This window comes from Schistocerca nitens, chromosome 6, assembly GCF_023898315.1.
Source record: "Schistocerca nitens isolate TAMUIC-IGC-003100 chromosome 6, iqSchNite1.1, whole genome shotgun sequence".
Classification (NCBI taxonomy): Eukaryota; Metazoa; Arthropoda; class Insecta; order Orthoptera; family Acrididae; genus Schistocerca; species Schistocerca nitens.
This window is the reverse complement of record NC_064619.1, coordinates 711,203,060-711,221,432: the sequence shown is the minus strand read 5'-3', so window position 1 is coordinate 711,221,432 and position 18,373 is coordinate 711,203,060. Positions and strand designations below refer to the sequence as shown.

The 18,373-nt window shown below is 42.3% G+C and overlaps 1 protein-coding gene across 1 annotated transcript in view; it reads left to right on the top strand.

Annotated features, from left to right (window-relative positions):
- Positions 1-18,373, top strand: part of LOC126262829 (putative phosphatidate phosphatase) — a 418,821-nt gene that overhangs the window by 269,587 nt on the left and 130,861 nt on the right. The window contains exon 5 of the mRNA XM_049959681.1: positions 10,731-10,788. Within this exon, the coding sequence (XP_049815638.1) occupies positions 10,731-10,788 (58 nt within the window). The remainder of the gene's footprint in view (positions 1-10,730; positions 10,789-18,373) is intronic.

Sequence of the window (18,373 nt, the reverse complement as noted above, 5' to 3'; positions counted from 1 at the left end):
TTTAATCAATGAATGTTGGTGTTCTTTTTACTCTGTTAGCCAAGATCACATATAGGAAATCTGATAACTAGTTCCTACCATTACCCGTCATCTTCAGATGAAAATATACACAGCACTGTCTAAGGTAAGAGAACACTTCGTCAACTGGCTATAAACAACGCAAGGGAATGTCAGCTTTGAGCTCCTACTTCTAACATGAGTAAATCGTAAGTATAGGCATTTTATATGTTACAAATATGAATTCAAATCTGACATTTCATTTCGTTGATAACAGCCAATTGATAACGTGTCCTCTTACCTTGGACATTGCAGAGTGTACTTTGATCTGAAGATCACTGGTAGTAGTGGAAATAGTTATCAAATTATCTATATGCGATCTTTGCTAATAAAAGTTATGTAAAGAAATGAACATTAATTGAAGCAATAAATCGCGTCTCTATATAAGTTTAATCGTTTAATACCGGCTTTGTGATGATCACCTCCATGAAATTTGTTAAATATCGGACTGCAACTCGATGGTACACCACTTCCCATTCCTATCAGTGTATCTGCGTTGATGTATTAGTGTGCAAATATATTTCGAACTTAAATTGTATCCCAAGGCTGTGAAATATATTTCATCAGAATTTATGAACTAAGTGCATTAGATGGTATTCATCGCTTAGAAACATTGTACTGGTCGCGCAAAACTAAATAGCGAGAATAGGAAATGGTTTCATCCACAATCATAACCATCTTTTGAAGGAGCTAGGCACAGTAATCTCACACTCACAGTATGTCCACTCGCTAATAAAATTCATCGCAAATAAGTCGCCACAATGTGGAGACAACATTAGAAAGGAATTAAGTTCAGTACTCATAACTAAAACTGTCAGTGCCTCCTAATGTTTTCGACACTCAGCTACAAGAAAATTTTGATCATTAGCAAAGGAACGTCGTAGCAAAGCAAATTTGAAACTTAAACCAAAATCCTATTTTCTGGATATTTCCATTATAGTTTAGACGAAATTTTAATTGAAAAGTGTTGCCTTATAAAGGGTAGTGTCACACAACCGTTTTTCGCCATCTGCCCCGTAATTGATACAAAACCAGAATTAAAGAGACAAGTCAGATCAGAATAACTAACCTCCACTGATAAAAGAAATTTCCAGTACTCAACCGATGCCGAATTTGATGATTCGCCTAAATAAGAGATCTCCACGTGAAAGCATATTTCAGTGGGCAGTGAATGAGCGAGAGTAGGTTGGCCATAGAACAAGGAAGAGAGGCAACCCTCAGCAGCAATTCAGAGAAAGGTAAATGATGGGGAACCTCCCAGAGTGGTCGTACTCATCAGAACAATGAAGGGACCGCAGTGTGTACTAGACACCAAGAACCCTGTAGCGCCGATCACCAGTGTCTGCTTTTAACGACCTGTATGTGGAAGGTGGGATGTGCCATTTTTAGCCAGGAACAGGACAGCAGAAAGCAGGCATTCCCTGAAATGCACAGACCGCTATAGACGTGGGACACCGTTGAGCTCAGGATCTGCAAAACGAAAATATTTAAGACGATGTGAAAACTGCTGGACTGGATAATATGAATAATTTTCAAGTTCGAGAGAGAAACACGTTTGTGCCACAGAACTCCACCCATATTGGCCGTAGACAGAGACAGAGAGAGAGAGAAGGAGACAGTTTTTCAGCGCCAAGTGTCAGGTGGCTTGTTACAGGTTAACAGCCTGAAATGAGACTCAGACTAAAAGGCCAGCGTTTTTTAATAATTATTTTCACTGGTCGGCACTCGGAATGTCTATACTTCAGCCAATCAAAATAATGTGATGAATGAATACCGCAGAGACACAAATCTTCATTTAGGAAGCAGAGGGCACAAAATTCCTTTTCTGCCAGGCTCCCTCTCCGCTAGAGTTCTTCTCCGGCAGATATCGTCAGCCTCCCACATTAGCCGAGCGTTTCTGCAGCCAGGCACCTCTTCAAGCAGACTTGATTAGCTGCGGACTTAGAAATTTTTCCGGCTGATATGAACTTAGCTGTAAGCGTACGTTGTTAGTACGAAACCAATGACTCGTTTTGCAGCCACCTCAGCCTCCACCTGCAGATTAACATGGTGAAATCCAGCCATGACAGCGAGTTGAACTGTAGGGTCAATCAAGTCATTTTTTGCCGAGTTCAGTAATTGTAAGCTTCATCTGAGGATTTTCTGGCAGTTTTACTTTCAACATGCTTTCAAGTCCGGCCATAAATGCAAACCCATATCCTTCTATAGCACTATCTGCCTTTTAATAATAACCTTTCAGCAGCTATATTACGGCTTTATGAATTTGATTGTTTTATAAGGATGCGTATTCATTAGTATCAGACCACAGATCCCTTGAGTAGGCTTGCCAAGATGTTATTTTAGCTTTGCCAACGTTTGTCGAGACATTTATCATGCACTTTAACATACTAGATTGAGTTAATTGCGAATCTTGTTTAAAGTCATAAATAACAAGTTCCTTCTTCATTAGAGAGGGCCGGGGTGGCCGAGCGATTCTAGGCGCTACGGTCAGGAACCGCGCGGCCATTACGGTCGCAGGTTCGAATCCTGCCTCGTGCATGGATGCGTGTGATGTCCTTAGGTTAGTTAGGTTTAAGTAGTTCTAAGTTCTAGGGGACTGATGACCTCAGAATTTAAGTCCTCAGAGCTATTTGAGCTATATGAAATAACCCAATGGTGAATATTTATTGTCCAATGTGTTCATAAATACTCGATCGATAATGTGTTGGTCTATAAGTTGACTCCTTTCGTCAGAAACAATATCATTCAAAGACGATATCAACCTTTCAAAAGTAACAGAACGCCCAACCAAACTGTTTTATTTTTTTTAACAAAAATTTAGTCCCACTGCTATGGAAAATTGATACATCGGTTATCAGTAAAAAAGAAAAATACCTATTATAAACGAGACCAAGCAAATACCGAGAAATACCGCTTATTCATAACTGAAATACAGCCACCGGTTTAATCAGTCGATTTTTCCCATCCACATTTCACAGAGAGCAGCGTTTTGAGTTACTTTAAACTGGTCAATAAACACAATCTGCTGCTCTCGCTCACTCAGCTGTAATGACATAGCGAAGTTCTCAGGACGCAAAACTTGGGAAACACGCATGTGCCTACATGTGACAGCAAGCGACTAGTGCACTTATATCACGGTTTCAGTGTCTTCTGTTGTGGGTAGTCCTTCTGTTCATTACCAAGGTTCAGATCCACGCTAGTCTTATAAACATTATCGAGGCCAGTTTTACTTTGTCGACCCCGTACTGGTTGCTGTTACACGTCTGTGGTACACGTACTAATCTGAATACTTAATAAGTAGAACGTAAGTCTGAAAGAATTTAGTGTTGTCCAGTTACAAAAAATGGTAACGACCGATAGAGGTAAAAATAAAGTAAGATACCAAAACAATTCCACAACAACAGAATATAGTCAGCTTCTTGTAGCCAAACAAACTTGGCGGGACATATCGCGCAAGCAGACAGTTTAGGGACTTCAAACGGAATACACGACGCGCAGTCGATAGCGTCGAAACCACAAATCAGGAAGACAATGCCGTAAGGATACTCTTCAGCGCTGCAAGACCTGTAATTCTTGTGATCTCACAATACATGTGTCAGATTACTTCCTTAAATCACTTCCGATTTTCTATTTGTTGTGTTCAAGGTTTACATTTTTATCTTCAATCCCTGCAGAATAGTTTATGTTATTTCCTGATAAATCTTTTCCCATATTACTAAAAGGAATTATAGATTTTGCCCTTCCACGCTCTCATTCAGACAACTCATGACGTTACAAACAAGACATACTTTTTTATAATTTTTACTGTATTTTACAGTTTTATGGGCAAGTTTAGCACGTATTCTTTGTTTCCAAGTGGTGTATTGAAATGTACATTGAAACTAAAGTCGCCTTGTGTGTGTTTTGTCGTGTGGTAAAATGTTGGTAAAAAGTTGTGGCATTTTGTTGTTGCGTGCTCTTGAGTACATTGAAAATAGCCGTGTTTATTTTCAGGTTCGTGCGCCAATCCCCCCAGGGTCTCTTCAACTCCGCGTCCATAGTACAGATGACACTTTCTTTAGTAATTAGCATGACTAGAAAGAGTAATATTTATGTTCGAGTCTCACTTAATTACCTATCAGGGATGAGCACCCGTTTATTTATTCCTTGAACACAACTTTCACTATTCTCTGTTATAAGTTCACTTTCGTCTTTATCAGAGAAAGAACAAAATCAGAGTCACTAATATTAAGTTGAATAACAGAGATAATAAAAATCAGAGATTATGTAATGATAGTGTTCGCTTTTCTTATGCAAGGAGTAACATCTTTGGTTCCTACACACAGCAGAGTACCTGATACAGTTATTTCCTAAATGTTGTTGTTGTTGTTGTTGTTGTTGTTGTGGTCTTCAGTCCTGAGACTGGTTTGATGCAAAAAATGGCTCTGAGCACTATGGGACTCAACTTCTGAGGCCATTAGTCCCCTAGAACTTAGAACTAGTTAAACCTAACTAACGTAAGGACATCACACACATCCATGTCCGAGGCAGGATTCGAACCTGCGACCGTAGCGGTTTCGCGGCTCCAGACTGGTTTGATGCAGCTCTCCATGCTACTCTATCCTGTGCAAGTTGCTTCATCTCCCAGTTCGTACCGCAGCCAACATCCTTCTGAATCTGATTAGTGTATTCATCTCTTGGGCTCCCTCTACGATTTTTACCCTCCACGCTGCCCTCCAATACTAAATTGGTGATCCCTTGATGCCTTAGAACATGTCCTACCAACCGATCCCTTCTTCTAGTCAAGTTGTGCCACAAACTCCTCTTATCCCCAGTTCTATTCAATACCTCCTCATTAGTTATGTGATCTACCCATCTAATCTTCAGCATTCTTCTGTAGCACCATATTTCAAAATATTCTATTTTCTTCTTGCCCAAAGTATTTATCGTCCATGTTTCACTTCCATACATAGCTACACTCCATACAAATATTCTCAGAAACGATTTCCTGACACTTAAATCTATACTCGATGTCAACAAATTCCTCTTCTTCAGAAACGCTTTCCTTGCCATTGCCAGTCTACATTTTATATCCACTCTACTTCGACCATCATCAGTTATTTTGCTCCCCTAACAGCAAAACTCATTTACTACTTTAAGTGTCTCATTTCCTAACCTAATTCTCTCAGAATCTCCTGATTTAATTCGACTACATTCCATTATCCTCGTTTTGCTGTTGTTGATGTTCATCTTGTATGCTCTTTCAAGACACTGTCCATTCCGTTCAACTGCTCTTCCAAGTCCTTTGCTGTCTCTGACAGAACTACAATGTCATCGGCGAACGTTAAAGTTTTTATTTCTTCTCCATGGATTTTAATACCTACTCCGGATTTTTCTTTTGTTTCCTTCACCGCTTGCTCAATATACAGATTGAATAACATCGGGGAGAGGCTACAACCCTGTCTCAATCCCTTTCCAACCACTGCTTCCCTTTCGTGCCCCTCTAGTCTTATAACTGCCATCTGGTTTCTGTACAAATTGTAAATAGCCTTTCGCTCCCTGTATTTTACCCCTGCCACCTTTAGAATTTGAAAGAGAGTATTCCAGTCAACATTGTTAAAAGCTTTCTCTACAAATGCTAGAAACGTAGGTTTGCCTTTCCTTAATATTTCTTCTAAGTCGTAGGGTCAGTATTGCCTCACGTGTTCCAACATTTCTACGGAATCCAAACTGATCTTCCCCGAGGTCAGCTTCTACCAGTTTTTCCATTCGTCTGTAAAGAATTCGCGTTAGTATTTTGCAGCTGTGCAGATTAAACTTTCTTTAGTAATTAGGATGACTAGAAAGAGTAATATTTATGTTCGAGTCTCATTTAATTCATTATCAGATATGAGCACTCGTTTATTCATTCCTTGAATACAACTTTCACTATTCTCTGTTATAAGTTCCCATTCGTCTTTATCAGAGAAAGAACAAAACCAGAGCCATTAATATTACATTGAATAACAGAGATAATAAAAATCAGAGATTATGTAATGATAGTGTTCGCTTTTCTTATGCAAGGAGTACCATCTTTGGTTCCTACATACAGCAGAGTACCTGATACAGTTATTTCCTAAATAAAATGTGATATTACATGTCCATAGCTAATATTCCAGTCTCAAAACGCTGTAGCAAGGGAACCGCTGCTCAGAATGACGTGAAATTTGAACAGTACACTATTGATGCAGGGAAAACGTCATGGGAGAAAGGACTTGGCCGATAGATGGCGCTGTAAGCGTCAGAACATGCGCACCAACGGACACGCGCTACGCGGCTGTTCCTCAGTTTGCGTCCGAGACGGCCAACGCGAATGTCTCCACGAAGAATCGCGCGTACTGCTGGTAAAGCTCTTTTTCAAGAACGGTGACAGTGCGCCAGTATCCCAGCAGAAGTTCGGGGCACTGAAGGGTACGAAATGTCTGCTAAGGCTCTGGAGAAAGCGTTTACAAAATTCGAAAAGACAGGTTCTCTTGAAGTGCAATGGTGCAGAGGGAAGAAAGCAGTAGATGCGACGTCTGTCGAAGGTGTAGACACAACATTGCACGAGCAGTGGTGTGCAAACATGCCGTGATAGGGCAACTGCTCGAACGGTGGTCATGCATGCGAGCGCGGTGCATGAAATCCTACGAAACATCCTGCGTTTCTATCCATACAAAATCACCCATGTTCAGGAGTTGCTTCCTGTTGACCCACCAGCAAGACAAAGGTTCCCCCTGGAATTTCTTGCTCGGGTGGAATTGGACAACGAATGACCATGGAACATTCTGTGGACTGGCGAAGCCCATTTACATCTCCAACGATATGACAGTATGCAGAAATTCAGAATACGGGCAACGGAAAATACGCACGCACGTCTACCAGTACCGCTTCATCGTGCAAAGGTAACTGTGTGGCACGGGTTAACGGCATCGTTCATCGTAGGGGTGTATATTTTCTAGGAGATGAGTCCTGTTACCTATGCCGTCAATGGTAAACGCTATGAGCGTCTTTTGCGCACCAACGTCATTCCAACCCTTCAACAGTGTGGATATGTGATAGGCCCATTTCTATGCAAGATGCCGCTTCTCCGCACATTCCAAAGCCGGTGAAGCGGCTGATACAGAGGCGATTCGGAAATGCTGAAATTATCAGTCGTCATTTCCCTACACCCTGTCCGTCCAGATCACCTGATATTAATCCGTGCGACTTCTGGCCGTGGAGTTATCTGAAAGACGATGTGTTCAGTGCTCGAATTACGAACGTAGCTGAATTGTAGACACGCACTGCACAACGCATTCTGATCGTGAACCCCGAGATACTCCGATCTGTTGTGGAACATGCTCTTTCTCGATTTCGGCTTGTGGCAAAAGACGGTGGACAACATAGTAAACATGTCTCGCGCCATCTCACGACAATTAGAAACCTATGTAATTTGGAATTTATGCTGTTTTTCGCCTCAGGAAAATTAAAAACGGGTTTTCCCCATCCGATGTGGTACGACCTTGCCGTGGTCGATAGACTTAACTGACAGTTCACGCTGAACTTGTGCAGCCATGCACACTGAACAGTACGTATTGTGTAATGTGCAACTCAAACCGTAGCCATCGTATTACGATTCACCTGTCATTTGTAGCTGACCCCAATTACGTTAAGACGCTTACACTACTATCTATTGGTAGGATTTTCGTTAAAGTTTTTTTCCTCCATGACACTTTCCCCTGTGTCAATAATATGCTGTTCAAATTTGATGTCTTTTTCAGCAGTGGTTTTCTTTCTACAGCGTTTTGACACTGATACTTAGTTATGGACACACTCCATACTTAAATGTTTATACATATCTTTTTTTTATTCTCTGCAATTAATAACACACTGAAGTACCTCTGACTGATTCAAATATCATAAACTGACTTGGAACCGCACTTACAAATCACACAACAGAAATCCCACAACAGAATGAAACTAATAAGCGATCAAACATACGGAATGCGTTCCCCCAACATTCTCCAAAGCTCTGACTTTTCTAATCCTCTGCTATGCCTGGATATACACCCCACCAAAGCGCTCTCTCTCTCTCTCTCTCTCTCTCTCTCTCTCTGTCCCTGCATCGTTCCGTTCACCCTTTCCCACTGGAACTCTGTAGGAAATTACGTATAATTCCCGTCTCTGTTCTCCCTGCACTTCCTTCAGACTTGACATCGTTCAGCCCGTTTTTGTTCCTGAAGATCAACCATCGAAGGCTCTCGCCTGAAGGGCAGTATTTACGCATAAAATTGGTTCAAATGGCTCTGAGCACATGGGACGTAACTTCTGAGGTCATCAGTCCCCTAGAACTTAGAACTACTTTACCCTAACTAACCTAAGGACATCACGCACGTCCATGCCCGAGGCAGGATTCGAACCTGCGACCGTAGCGGTCGCGCGGTTCCAGACTGAAGCTCCTAGAACCGCTCGGCCACCCCGGCCCGCACGCATAAAAAAATCAGCATCTCGTTTCGGCGTACAGTTGAAACTGCTCGTATTTATGACTCCCAGCCATGTTCCCTTCTATAACAGTGGAGCAAGGTGTTGAAAACACAAAGTATCTACTCCTTGGAAGGGGTAAATAATGCAAAGGCTAATCGGATCATGGTTACGGTATACACAGACACTTTTCGCGGTTTATGAGAACTAGTTTTTGTCATTTTTTTAAAAAAAGAACGAAACTGTACGAATGTTTCCTACTCCGTAGGTACAAACTCGCATCAGCAACAGCTGAAAGACACAAATGATGACTTCACTTTTGGTTCTTATATTGACGTTGAGAAAAGATAACCGAGTCAGTAAATAGTTAATCGTATGGGTGGTTTGGGGTGTGTTATGTACTTTTTTAAACATCAGTCTGAAGTTGGTGAGACGTCATTACCCAACACTTTCTGTCCTCTGACAGGCTCTTGGTCTACCAATACCTTCTATGCCCAACAACAACAACAGCAACAAAAATAACAATATAATCTACGACATTTCGTTCCTTCGGTTTCAATTATTCCTAGTCGTCGAATTTGCTGATCATAGATATCTTAACACTTAAAGGTCGTAAATGAATACATCAGACGCTAAGATCGAACAAGCCATGTAAATCACAGGCTTATAAATTGCTATTTTTCTTCTGAAAAGGATTTAGCTCAGTACTATACCTATGCTCATTATCGAAACTAAGATTGTGTGTGGTGTCATTCGAAATTTATGACGGTATCTAGAATTTCTTGGTAGAGAGGAAACGGGATGTTGTGTCGGATGCAGAGTCATCGACAGATGTAGATATAATGCGTGCCCAAGAGGAGTGTGTTGGGACCCATGCTGTTCATGTTGTATATTAATGACCTTGGACATAATATTAATAGTATGGAGCTACATGTAATAAAATACTGCCTGAATAAAGTTGCAAAACATTCAGTCAGATCTTGATAAGGTTTCAGATTGGCGCGGAGAGTGGAAACTTACTTGAGGTGTTAAAAAATGGAAGAGTAAACACTTCACAAAATGAAGATGCGTAGTGTCCTAGACTACAATATGAGTGAGTCCAAACAAATACTTTGGTGTACCAGTTTGTCGGGATATGAAATGAAATGATCGCATCGGTTCAGTCTTAGATAAGCAGTTGATAGACTTCTGGCACGTAGCAGAGCAAATCTGAAACTTTAACTAAAATCGTTTCTCGTGAGCATTGCCGTATACTGTAAAGACGAGTTTTTAACTGAAACTGATAGAATAGCAGGGAAATGCAGTTAGTTGAGAAAAGAGATTTCTTACAAAATTGTTGTGCAACTCATCCTATAACATTCCTCAAGTTCGTGGGACCCATATCACGTAGGACTAAAAGGAGATACTGAACCTATACAGAGAAGAACAACACAAATAGTCACATATTTGTTCGACCCATGAGAGAGTATCACGGAGATGCTGAAGAAATTGAATAGGCAGACGCTTAAAGATAGGCGCAAACTACGCCGAGGAAGGGTACTACACTGTTTCAAGAACCAGTGTAGAGTGAGGAGTTTAGAAACGTACCAACCCCCTAAATACCTCTCACATAGTAATCGCGAAGCGCAATGAGGCGTTTAAGTAATCTCTCCTCCCTCTCTCCACACGCGAATGGAACGGGATAAAGCCCTAGGAGATTGTACAATGAAAACAATACACAGTCGCGTGTGATCTGTCCACGAAAATTATTATTATTATTATTATTATTATTATTATTATTATTATTATTACTTCTTTTTCTAAGCTACGTGAAGTCGATCGTATTTGAAACCCACTGGAAACTGAAGGGCTGGTCGGTAGTGTCCTAACTGCCTCCTCTTTGCACGGCACACTACAGCAATATTTAAGAGAGTTCAGCAAAATTTTATACTCGTTTTAATGAATGCACTGGTAATAGCAGTCGTAACGCTGAACAGTTGCTAATTTCGTTGCTGTTGCGATGAGGTGCCAATCGTTTGTATCAATTAAAAAAGCATTAATTTCCGCCCTTCTCTTCCTCGTCTCAAAGCATTCAGTTAAGAATTCTATACCATCTGTACGCTTTTGACGCTAAAGTCTTTGGACGCCCTGCATGTTGCTTCAGATATGTAATTGTAGAAAGGTATTTCATTCTGACTTAACAATATGTAATAAGTGTACTTCTTTATTTGCAGGCTTTCCTTCCCGTCCGGCCATTCTTCGCTGTCGTTCTACGCCGCAGTTTTTACAATTGTAAGTAACCAGTATTCTCCAGCCTTCTCTTGAGTGTTGTGCTTTCTAATTCTCAATCGGAGGAAGGCAGAAGACTTATGTCTGCCGACTTCCAATTTTGGCGTCAAACAATACTGTCTGCAGTACGATATGTGCATGACTAACACGTGTTTCAAAGTCACCATGGTGACACACCCGATTTGTCGAGCAATGGCTAAACGGGCAAATAGAGACATCACCTGGCATGGAATCTTCGTAAGAGAACGTATAACCTGTAGTATTCTGATTTTGCTGTAATTACATGCTGTATAAAATTTATGCTCCCTAACACACACTGCCTCAAGCAAAACTTGATAAACAGTACGAATGACTGGTTCGCAAAATCAAATTACCCTGAATAGAACTTTTAATACCGAATATCGATGTATTCATTAAATATACATGGCTGTGAGAATTTACATTACACATCCTCAGAAAGGTGCGATCAATTTAACGCCTGTGCTTTAGGTACCACGGATTGGTGAAACTCACATGCATGTTGATCACTTACCTACTTACTGCTGTCCTTGCTCCGTACTCTCACTGCATTTCACGGTTTTCATGAGATCTTGCTGACGGGATGGATACATTCATGATGCTCGTTAATTTTCTCGCGTCAGACTGATGCTAAGCAACGGCATTTGCCGCTCCAGAGACCACTGTATTGTTGAGGTCTGCGTCACGTAGCGATCGATATCTTGTTTACTCCAAGAAGACGATATCTGGAAATCTATCACCGCACAATTAAGGAAACTATCCAGCGATGGTAGCACAGGCGTAATTAGGTCCGGACCACCGGGCTGTTTCCTCCGAGGGCGAGGAACCACAGGAAAGCACAAACAGAAACGAAAGAGATAAAATATAAATGAGAAGGAAAAGTGGAGATATTAGTAAAATCAGTCGGTCAAGTGAAGTCTTTCGGTATGTTAAAACAATGAAAGATTGCTTCGCAAATTATTCTGTCGTAAAGATACACGAATCATTTGCCTATGTTTATGCAGGTCAAAAATCAGTCTGCGTTATGTATTTATATATCTAGCCTGAACAGATTACGGCCATTATGCCATCTCTTACATGGGACCAGGGTTTACATCATAGTTACCTAAGAAATAACAATTTCAATATGACAAATATGTAGTTTTAAATTGATTTGAATCCTTGAAGTGGCAGCGTTGGTAAATTATACTGTCCATGAACTAACAAAGTTTGTACTGCCATTACTTGTACTACTGCAGCTGCAGCCGCTAACAGTGATAATAGTAATAATAGTAATATTAATATTAATAATAGTGACATAAATAAGAATAATGATAGTGGCAGATATAAGAAGTACTTTTAGGTCTACAAAATAGATGTTTTCTGATATTGCGAGTTCTAGTGAAAGGAAACTTAAATAGACTGCATCGGCTACGAATACTGGGAAATGAGGGAGATCAGGATGGAAAGAGGGATGTACAAGGGTAACGAGTGCGTACAGGGATAATGGTAATCTTATTGTTGATTTAGAAGATATGTCATTATCAGCCTTCCGAAGCTGAAGATTTTATTCAGTTCTCTAATGTAAGGCAGGAGGTTGTTCCTGAGTGGGATTGCTGCTACTGAGGAAGTACAACTAGAAGGTGGCTGAACGATTGAGTGGGACAGAACAGATTTTGCTCCGATGAGAAAGGGTGTTTCTGCCATGTTGCTCAGGCAAAAGCGTTAAGGTCGACGAGAGATATGAGGGACAGTGACATTGATCAGACGGTAAAGAAGACAGAGGATATGCAGATCGGTCTGCACGCAGCCAGTATAGCTGTGCATATGATGGTGAAATGTGATCAAAGAGTCGAACATCACAGCTATAACGAACACAGGCATTCATAAGCAGTTACAGGCGTCGTGAGCGTTAGGGTATGAACATCAGTTAACTGAACGTAGGGTGGCAGTAATTTAACTTTCACTGCTTCAGTCAGTGTAGACGGAGAACTGTTTATTGCATGTGTACCCAACTTTACAGAAACGATTTTCAGACTGTGCGCAACAGGATTTATGTTGTTAGTGATATTAGTGTCATGACTTGTCGCTAGAAGTCATTACTGACACGGCGACGTAAGGATGAAACACGAGCACCAGTGTGCATTACAGCTGCAGACAGTCAACATGGATCTGGTGGGCAGGGCTTTACTCGTAAAGCTGTTTTCTCACAATAACGACAATAGTGCTGCTACTCTTCCTGAGTATAGGCGCATTGAAGGAACCCAACTCTGTCCGCACCGAGCTGAAGGACGTAATTCGAAAGTTCGAATTGCCGACCGTATCAAACTGTGTGCCCACCAAGAGCAGTAGATTTCAACCCATCTGATTTCTGGCTGTGGGGTTACCTGAATGAAGGGGTCTTTCAACAGGACACTAACACACGTTGGAGGTTCAGGATGAGCATAGCGAAGTAGGTAGCCTATATTCCGACTGAGATATTTCAGGCAGCAGCAGAGCAATTTCTAGTGCGGTTCCAGGTTATCGTGGATGTACATAGTCGTCACGCTGAGCATCCTTTGTAACCTTGAACGTAAACATGGTACGCAGTTAACAGATATTAACCTGCCACGAGTAAATTAAAATGTGTTTCTTTCAGTGGTTTATTAGTTATTTCTCTTCCACATGTTCTTAAAAATGTTTCTACATATTTTCATTGACCTAAGATCAGTCATTTTCCATGGGGGTATTCACAAATGGCGGAAGGTTAAATATCACCAGCCAGTATGTAAAACGAATGTGAGCAAGTGTTCGGTCAAGGTTACGACGGAGCAACCGCCATCAGTGACGCATACAATGGTGAATACTATGGTGTATGTCCCTGATAGAATGACATGAAAAAGAGCCAGTAGTCAAGATAGGAGTGAGACAGGGATGTAGTCTATCCCCGATGTTGTTCAAAATCATTCAAATGGCTCTGAGCACTAAGGGACTTAACTTCTGAGGTCATCAGTCCCCTAGAACTTACTACTTAAACCTAACTAACCTAAGGACATCACACACATCCATGCCCGAGGCAGGATTCGAACCTGCGAACGTACCGGTCGCGCGGTTTCAGACTGAAGCTCCTAGAACCGCTCGGCCACCCCGGCCGGCGTTGTTGTTCAGTCTACATTGAGAGAGTACTGAAGAAAAACCAATGAGAAAATTGGAAAGGGGATTAAAGTACAGGAAAAAGAAATTAAAAGGCTGAGGTTCGCCGATGACTTTGTAATTCTGACAGAGACAGCGAAGGCCTTGGAAGCGCAGTTGAATGGAATGGATAGTGTCTGGTTCAAAATGGATCTGAGCACTATGGGACTTAACTTCTGAGGTCATCAGTCCCCTAGAACTTAGAACTAGTTAAACCTAACTAACCTAAGCACATCACACACATCCATGCCCAGGGCAGGATTCGAACCTGCGGTCGCGCGGTTCCAGACTGAAGCACCTATAACCGATCGGCCACTCCGGCAGGCGATAGTGTCTGGAAAAGAGATTATAATGTGAATGTCATCAGAAGTAAAACGAGGGTATTCGAAAGTAGCCGAATTATATCAGGGAATGCTGAGGGAATTAGATTAGGAAACCAGACACCAAAAGTACTAAATAACGTTTGCTACTTGGGCAGAAAAATAACTGATGATGGCCGAAGTAGAGAGGACACAGGATGTTGACAGGTAATGACAAAAATACAAAGTCTTTTCTCAACTGCGTCGGCCGTGGTGGCCGTGCGGTTCTAGGCGCTTCAGTCTGGAACCGCGTGACCGCTACGGTCGCAGGTTCGATTCCTACCCGGGGCATGGATATGTGTGATGTCCTTAGGTTAGTTAGGTTTAAGTAGTTCTAAGTTCTAGGGGACTGATGACCTCAGATGTTAAGTCCCATGGTGCTCAGAGCCATTTCGACCATTTTTGAGCCATCTTTTCTCAACTTTTTATATCGAGTGTACCCTCATACGAAAGTGGAGCAAGGTCGATTAACAGTACACACAAGTGGAGTACAGTGTGTAAACTTTTAGATGGCTTAGTTGTGAGGGGAGTGCGGGGAGAGGAGGAAGCAAGCATTGGCTGGCGAGGAGTCAGGAGCCGTTGGGGGAGGGGGGGAAGGGGGGGGGGGAGGACAAGGCACACCTACCAGCTGCAGTTCAAAATGGTTCTCAAATGGCTCTGAGCACTATGGGACTCAACTGCTGTGGTCATAAGTCCCCCAGAACTCAGAACTACTTAAACCTAACTAACCTAAGGACAGCACACAACACCCAGCCATCACGAGGCAGAGAAAATCCCTGACCCCGCCGGGAATCGAACCCGGGAACCCGGGCGTGGGAAGCGAGAACGCTACCGCACGACCACGAGATGCGGGCCCAGCTGCAGTGCTGGCACTACAAATTACGCGTCATACTTACACGAAAGCAGACGAAAGGCTTGGAGTAAAACTCGCTTTAAATGTTGTTCGTAAACGAAACTGAAATCGTCATGTACATTAAAATCTATACATATATAAATGAATGTATGTATGTTTGTTTACTATGCGCTCACAAACCATTCATCCGATTGGAATGAAACTTTGGTGAGTTGTTCTCCGAACGCCCGGAAAGAGTACTGAACAATGTTTTTTTTACAGCTAGGTCACTGCGTAGCGCAATTTATTAGGTTCAGGCTTGTCATCAGTGGACCCGGGTTAGATTCCCACTGCTCGCAATTTTTTTTCATTTTATTTTATTCCCCGCAATGTTAAACTATTAATTATAAAATTTAAATATACTTAATCAGGTCATATAGTATATCGTATCTGTTAATCTCTCTATATATAAAAATGAATGTATGTATGTCTGCCCTCTGTGCGTTCCCAAATCATTAATCCGATTGCGATGAAATTTTGATGATTTGTTCTCCGTACGCCCACAAAGGTTCCTAGCCGAAAAAAAGAAATGAGACACATTCTTGAGGAGATATGACGTCATAAACAATGAGATGCCACCGCGGGAAAATACTCAGATTTATGCATCCACTATTTGAGAATGAGAGCACTTAGCGACTAGCAACAAACGTTACATACAATTTCAAACCTTCACGAAACTTTTTCTCGCTGACACCCCCCATAAAATAATGAAAGGCAAAAAGGTTGTCGCTTACTACATTTTCTCAGTACATACCGTAAATCTGCATCAGTAGGCGTGACGTTTTAATGTATTATTTCGTTACTATTAACTCTAATCGCAACGTATTTCGCATACAGTATCCACATATATCAGTAAACGCGCCGGCAAATTTACGTCTCTTTACGACATATAATTCAGGAGATATGACGTGGTAAACATCGAGATGCGTGAAAAAGTGCCGCGGCAGGCATGACGTTTTGTTCTATTATTTTTTCACTACTAACACTATTCGCAACACGTTTCGCAAACGTGTTAAAAAGCGTATTTGTTAATAGGGTGAAGCAATTTTTTCTGCTCCGTTTCCCTTTCGCAGCATTCAATCACACGCAATATAATTTTGCGAGCATCGCTACGTGATATTGGTTTCCTTCCAACTGTAGGCCTACCGGTAGGGGTTGTTGGCGACTCCCGAGATGGGCCAGCAACTGCATCTTCACTCATTTTGATAATGTTCAGCACAACTGCACAATAAAAACACGCAGAACAGTACAGCGCAAAACAATAACGAAGCAGACGACAATGGCTACCTCGTACAACACAGTCAGCTACGTAATGTTGGCAGCAGTCGAAACTGCGTGCCTACCGAAGCCTCCCGACGTTCACCGACTTCTACCGATTCAGGACTAGGGAGAGGTCTGCCATCTAAAAGTATGGAAGCTTTGTGGCACTACCGAAGATTTCTGCAAATTAAATATGTAAACTGAATAACTAATGAATAGATACTGAATGTAACTGAAGTCACAATAGCTGTATGTCTTAACTTGACTGTTGTAAGGAGTTAGTTAATAGCATATAAATGCTCTTGCCGTATAGTAAGCTGTTAACACACACATTAAAAAAGTTTTGCTTCACCCTGGTTCTCAGAACTCCTGAATATAGACATCGACTGTGGATATTGTATCACAGACACAGTCCCTTTGACTGCTCAGAGATGTCACTAAACCTGCCCAAAGATGTAAACAACCATGCATGAGCCTATTAGACGGAGGAGGTCCGACATCCGATAAATTCCAGTCATTCCACCAGGAAAGAGGTACACGGCTTGTGTTGTCTGTAGTTCAACCATGCATAGACGGTCAATACCGCGGTCCGATCGCGTCCGCATTGTTACTTTGTACCAGAAAGGGCTCTCAACAAGGGAAGTGTCCAGGCGTCTCGGAGTGAACCAAAGCGATGTTGTTCCAACATGGAAGAGATACAGAGAGACAGGAACCGTTGATGACATGCTTCGCTCAGACCGCCCAAGGGCTACTACTGCAGTGGATGACCGCTACCTACGGATTATGGCTCGGAGGATCCCTGACAGCAACGCCACGATGTTGAATAATGCTTTTCTTGCAGCCACAGGATGTCGTGTTCCGACTCAAACTGTGCGCAATAGGCTGCATGATGCACAATTTCACTCCCGACGTCCATGGCGAGGTCCATCTTTGCAACCACGACACCATGCAGAGTGGTACAGATAAGCTCAACAGAATGCCGAGTGGACTGCTCAGGACTGGCATCACGTTCTCTTCACTGACGAGTGTCGCATATGAGCAGCTTGGTGGATGTTCCCTGCTGTTTTGGGGTGGCATTATGTGGGGGCGACGTACGCCGCTGGTGGTCATGGAAGGCGCCGTAACGGCTGTACGAATCGTGAATTCCATCCTCCGACCGATAGTGCAACCGTATCGGCAGCTTATTGACAAGGCATTCGCCTTCGTACAACAACGAATATTTGCTGAAAATCGTGAAAAATTATTACATGAGGACAAGGAGTAAATTAAATAATACCAGTCAACAAAGTAAATATATAGTGAAGCGCCAAAGAAACTGGTATAGGCATGCGTATTTAAATACAGGCAGAATACGACGCTGCGGTCGGTAACGCCTATAAAAGACAACAATCGTCTGGCGCCGGAGTTTTATCAAGATTTAAGTGAGTTTCAACGTGGTGTTACAGTCGGCGCACGAGCGGTGGGACACAGCAACTCCGGGGTACCGAGGAAATGGGGATTTTCCCGTAAGACCACTTCACGAGTGTACCGTGAATCTTAGGAATCCGCTAAAACATCAAATCTCCAACTATTTTTCCGGATGCGGCTGGAAAGCAAGAACGCGACCAACGACGACTGAAGAGAATCGTTCAACGAGTCAGAAGTACAATCCCTCCGAAAATTGCTGCAGATTTCAATGCTGGGCCATCAACAAGTGTCAGCGTGCGAATCATTCAATGAAACATCATCGATATGGGCTTTCGGATCCGATGGCCCAGTCGTGTATCCTTGATGACTGCACGACACAAAGCTTTACTCCTCGCCTGTGCCCGTCAGCACGGACATTGGACAGTTGATGACTGCTAACATGTTACCTGGTCGGACGAGTCTCGTTTCAAATTGTATCGAACGGATGGACGTGTACGGGTAT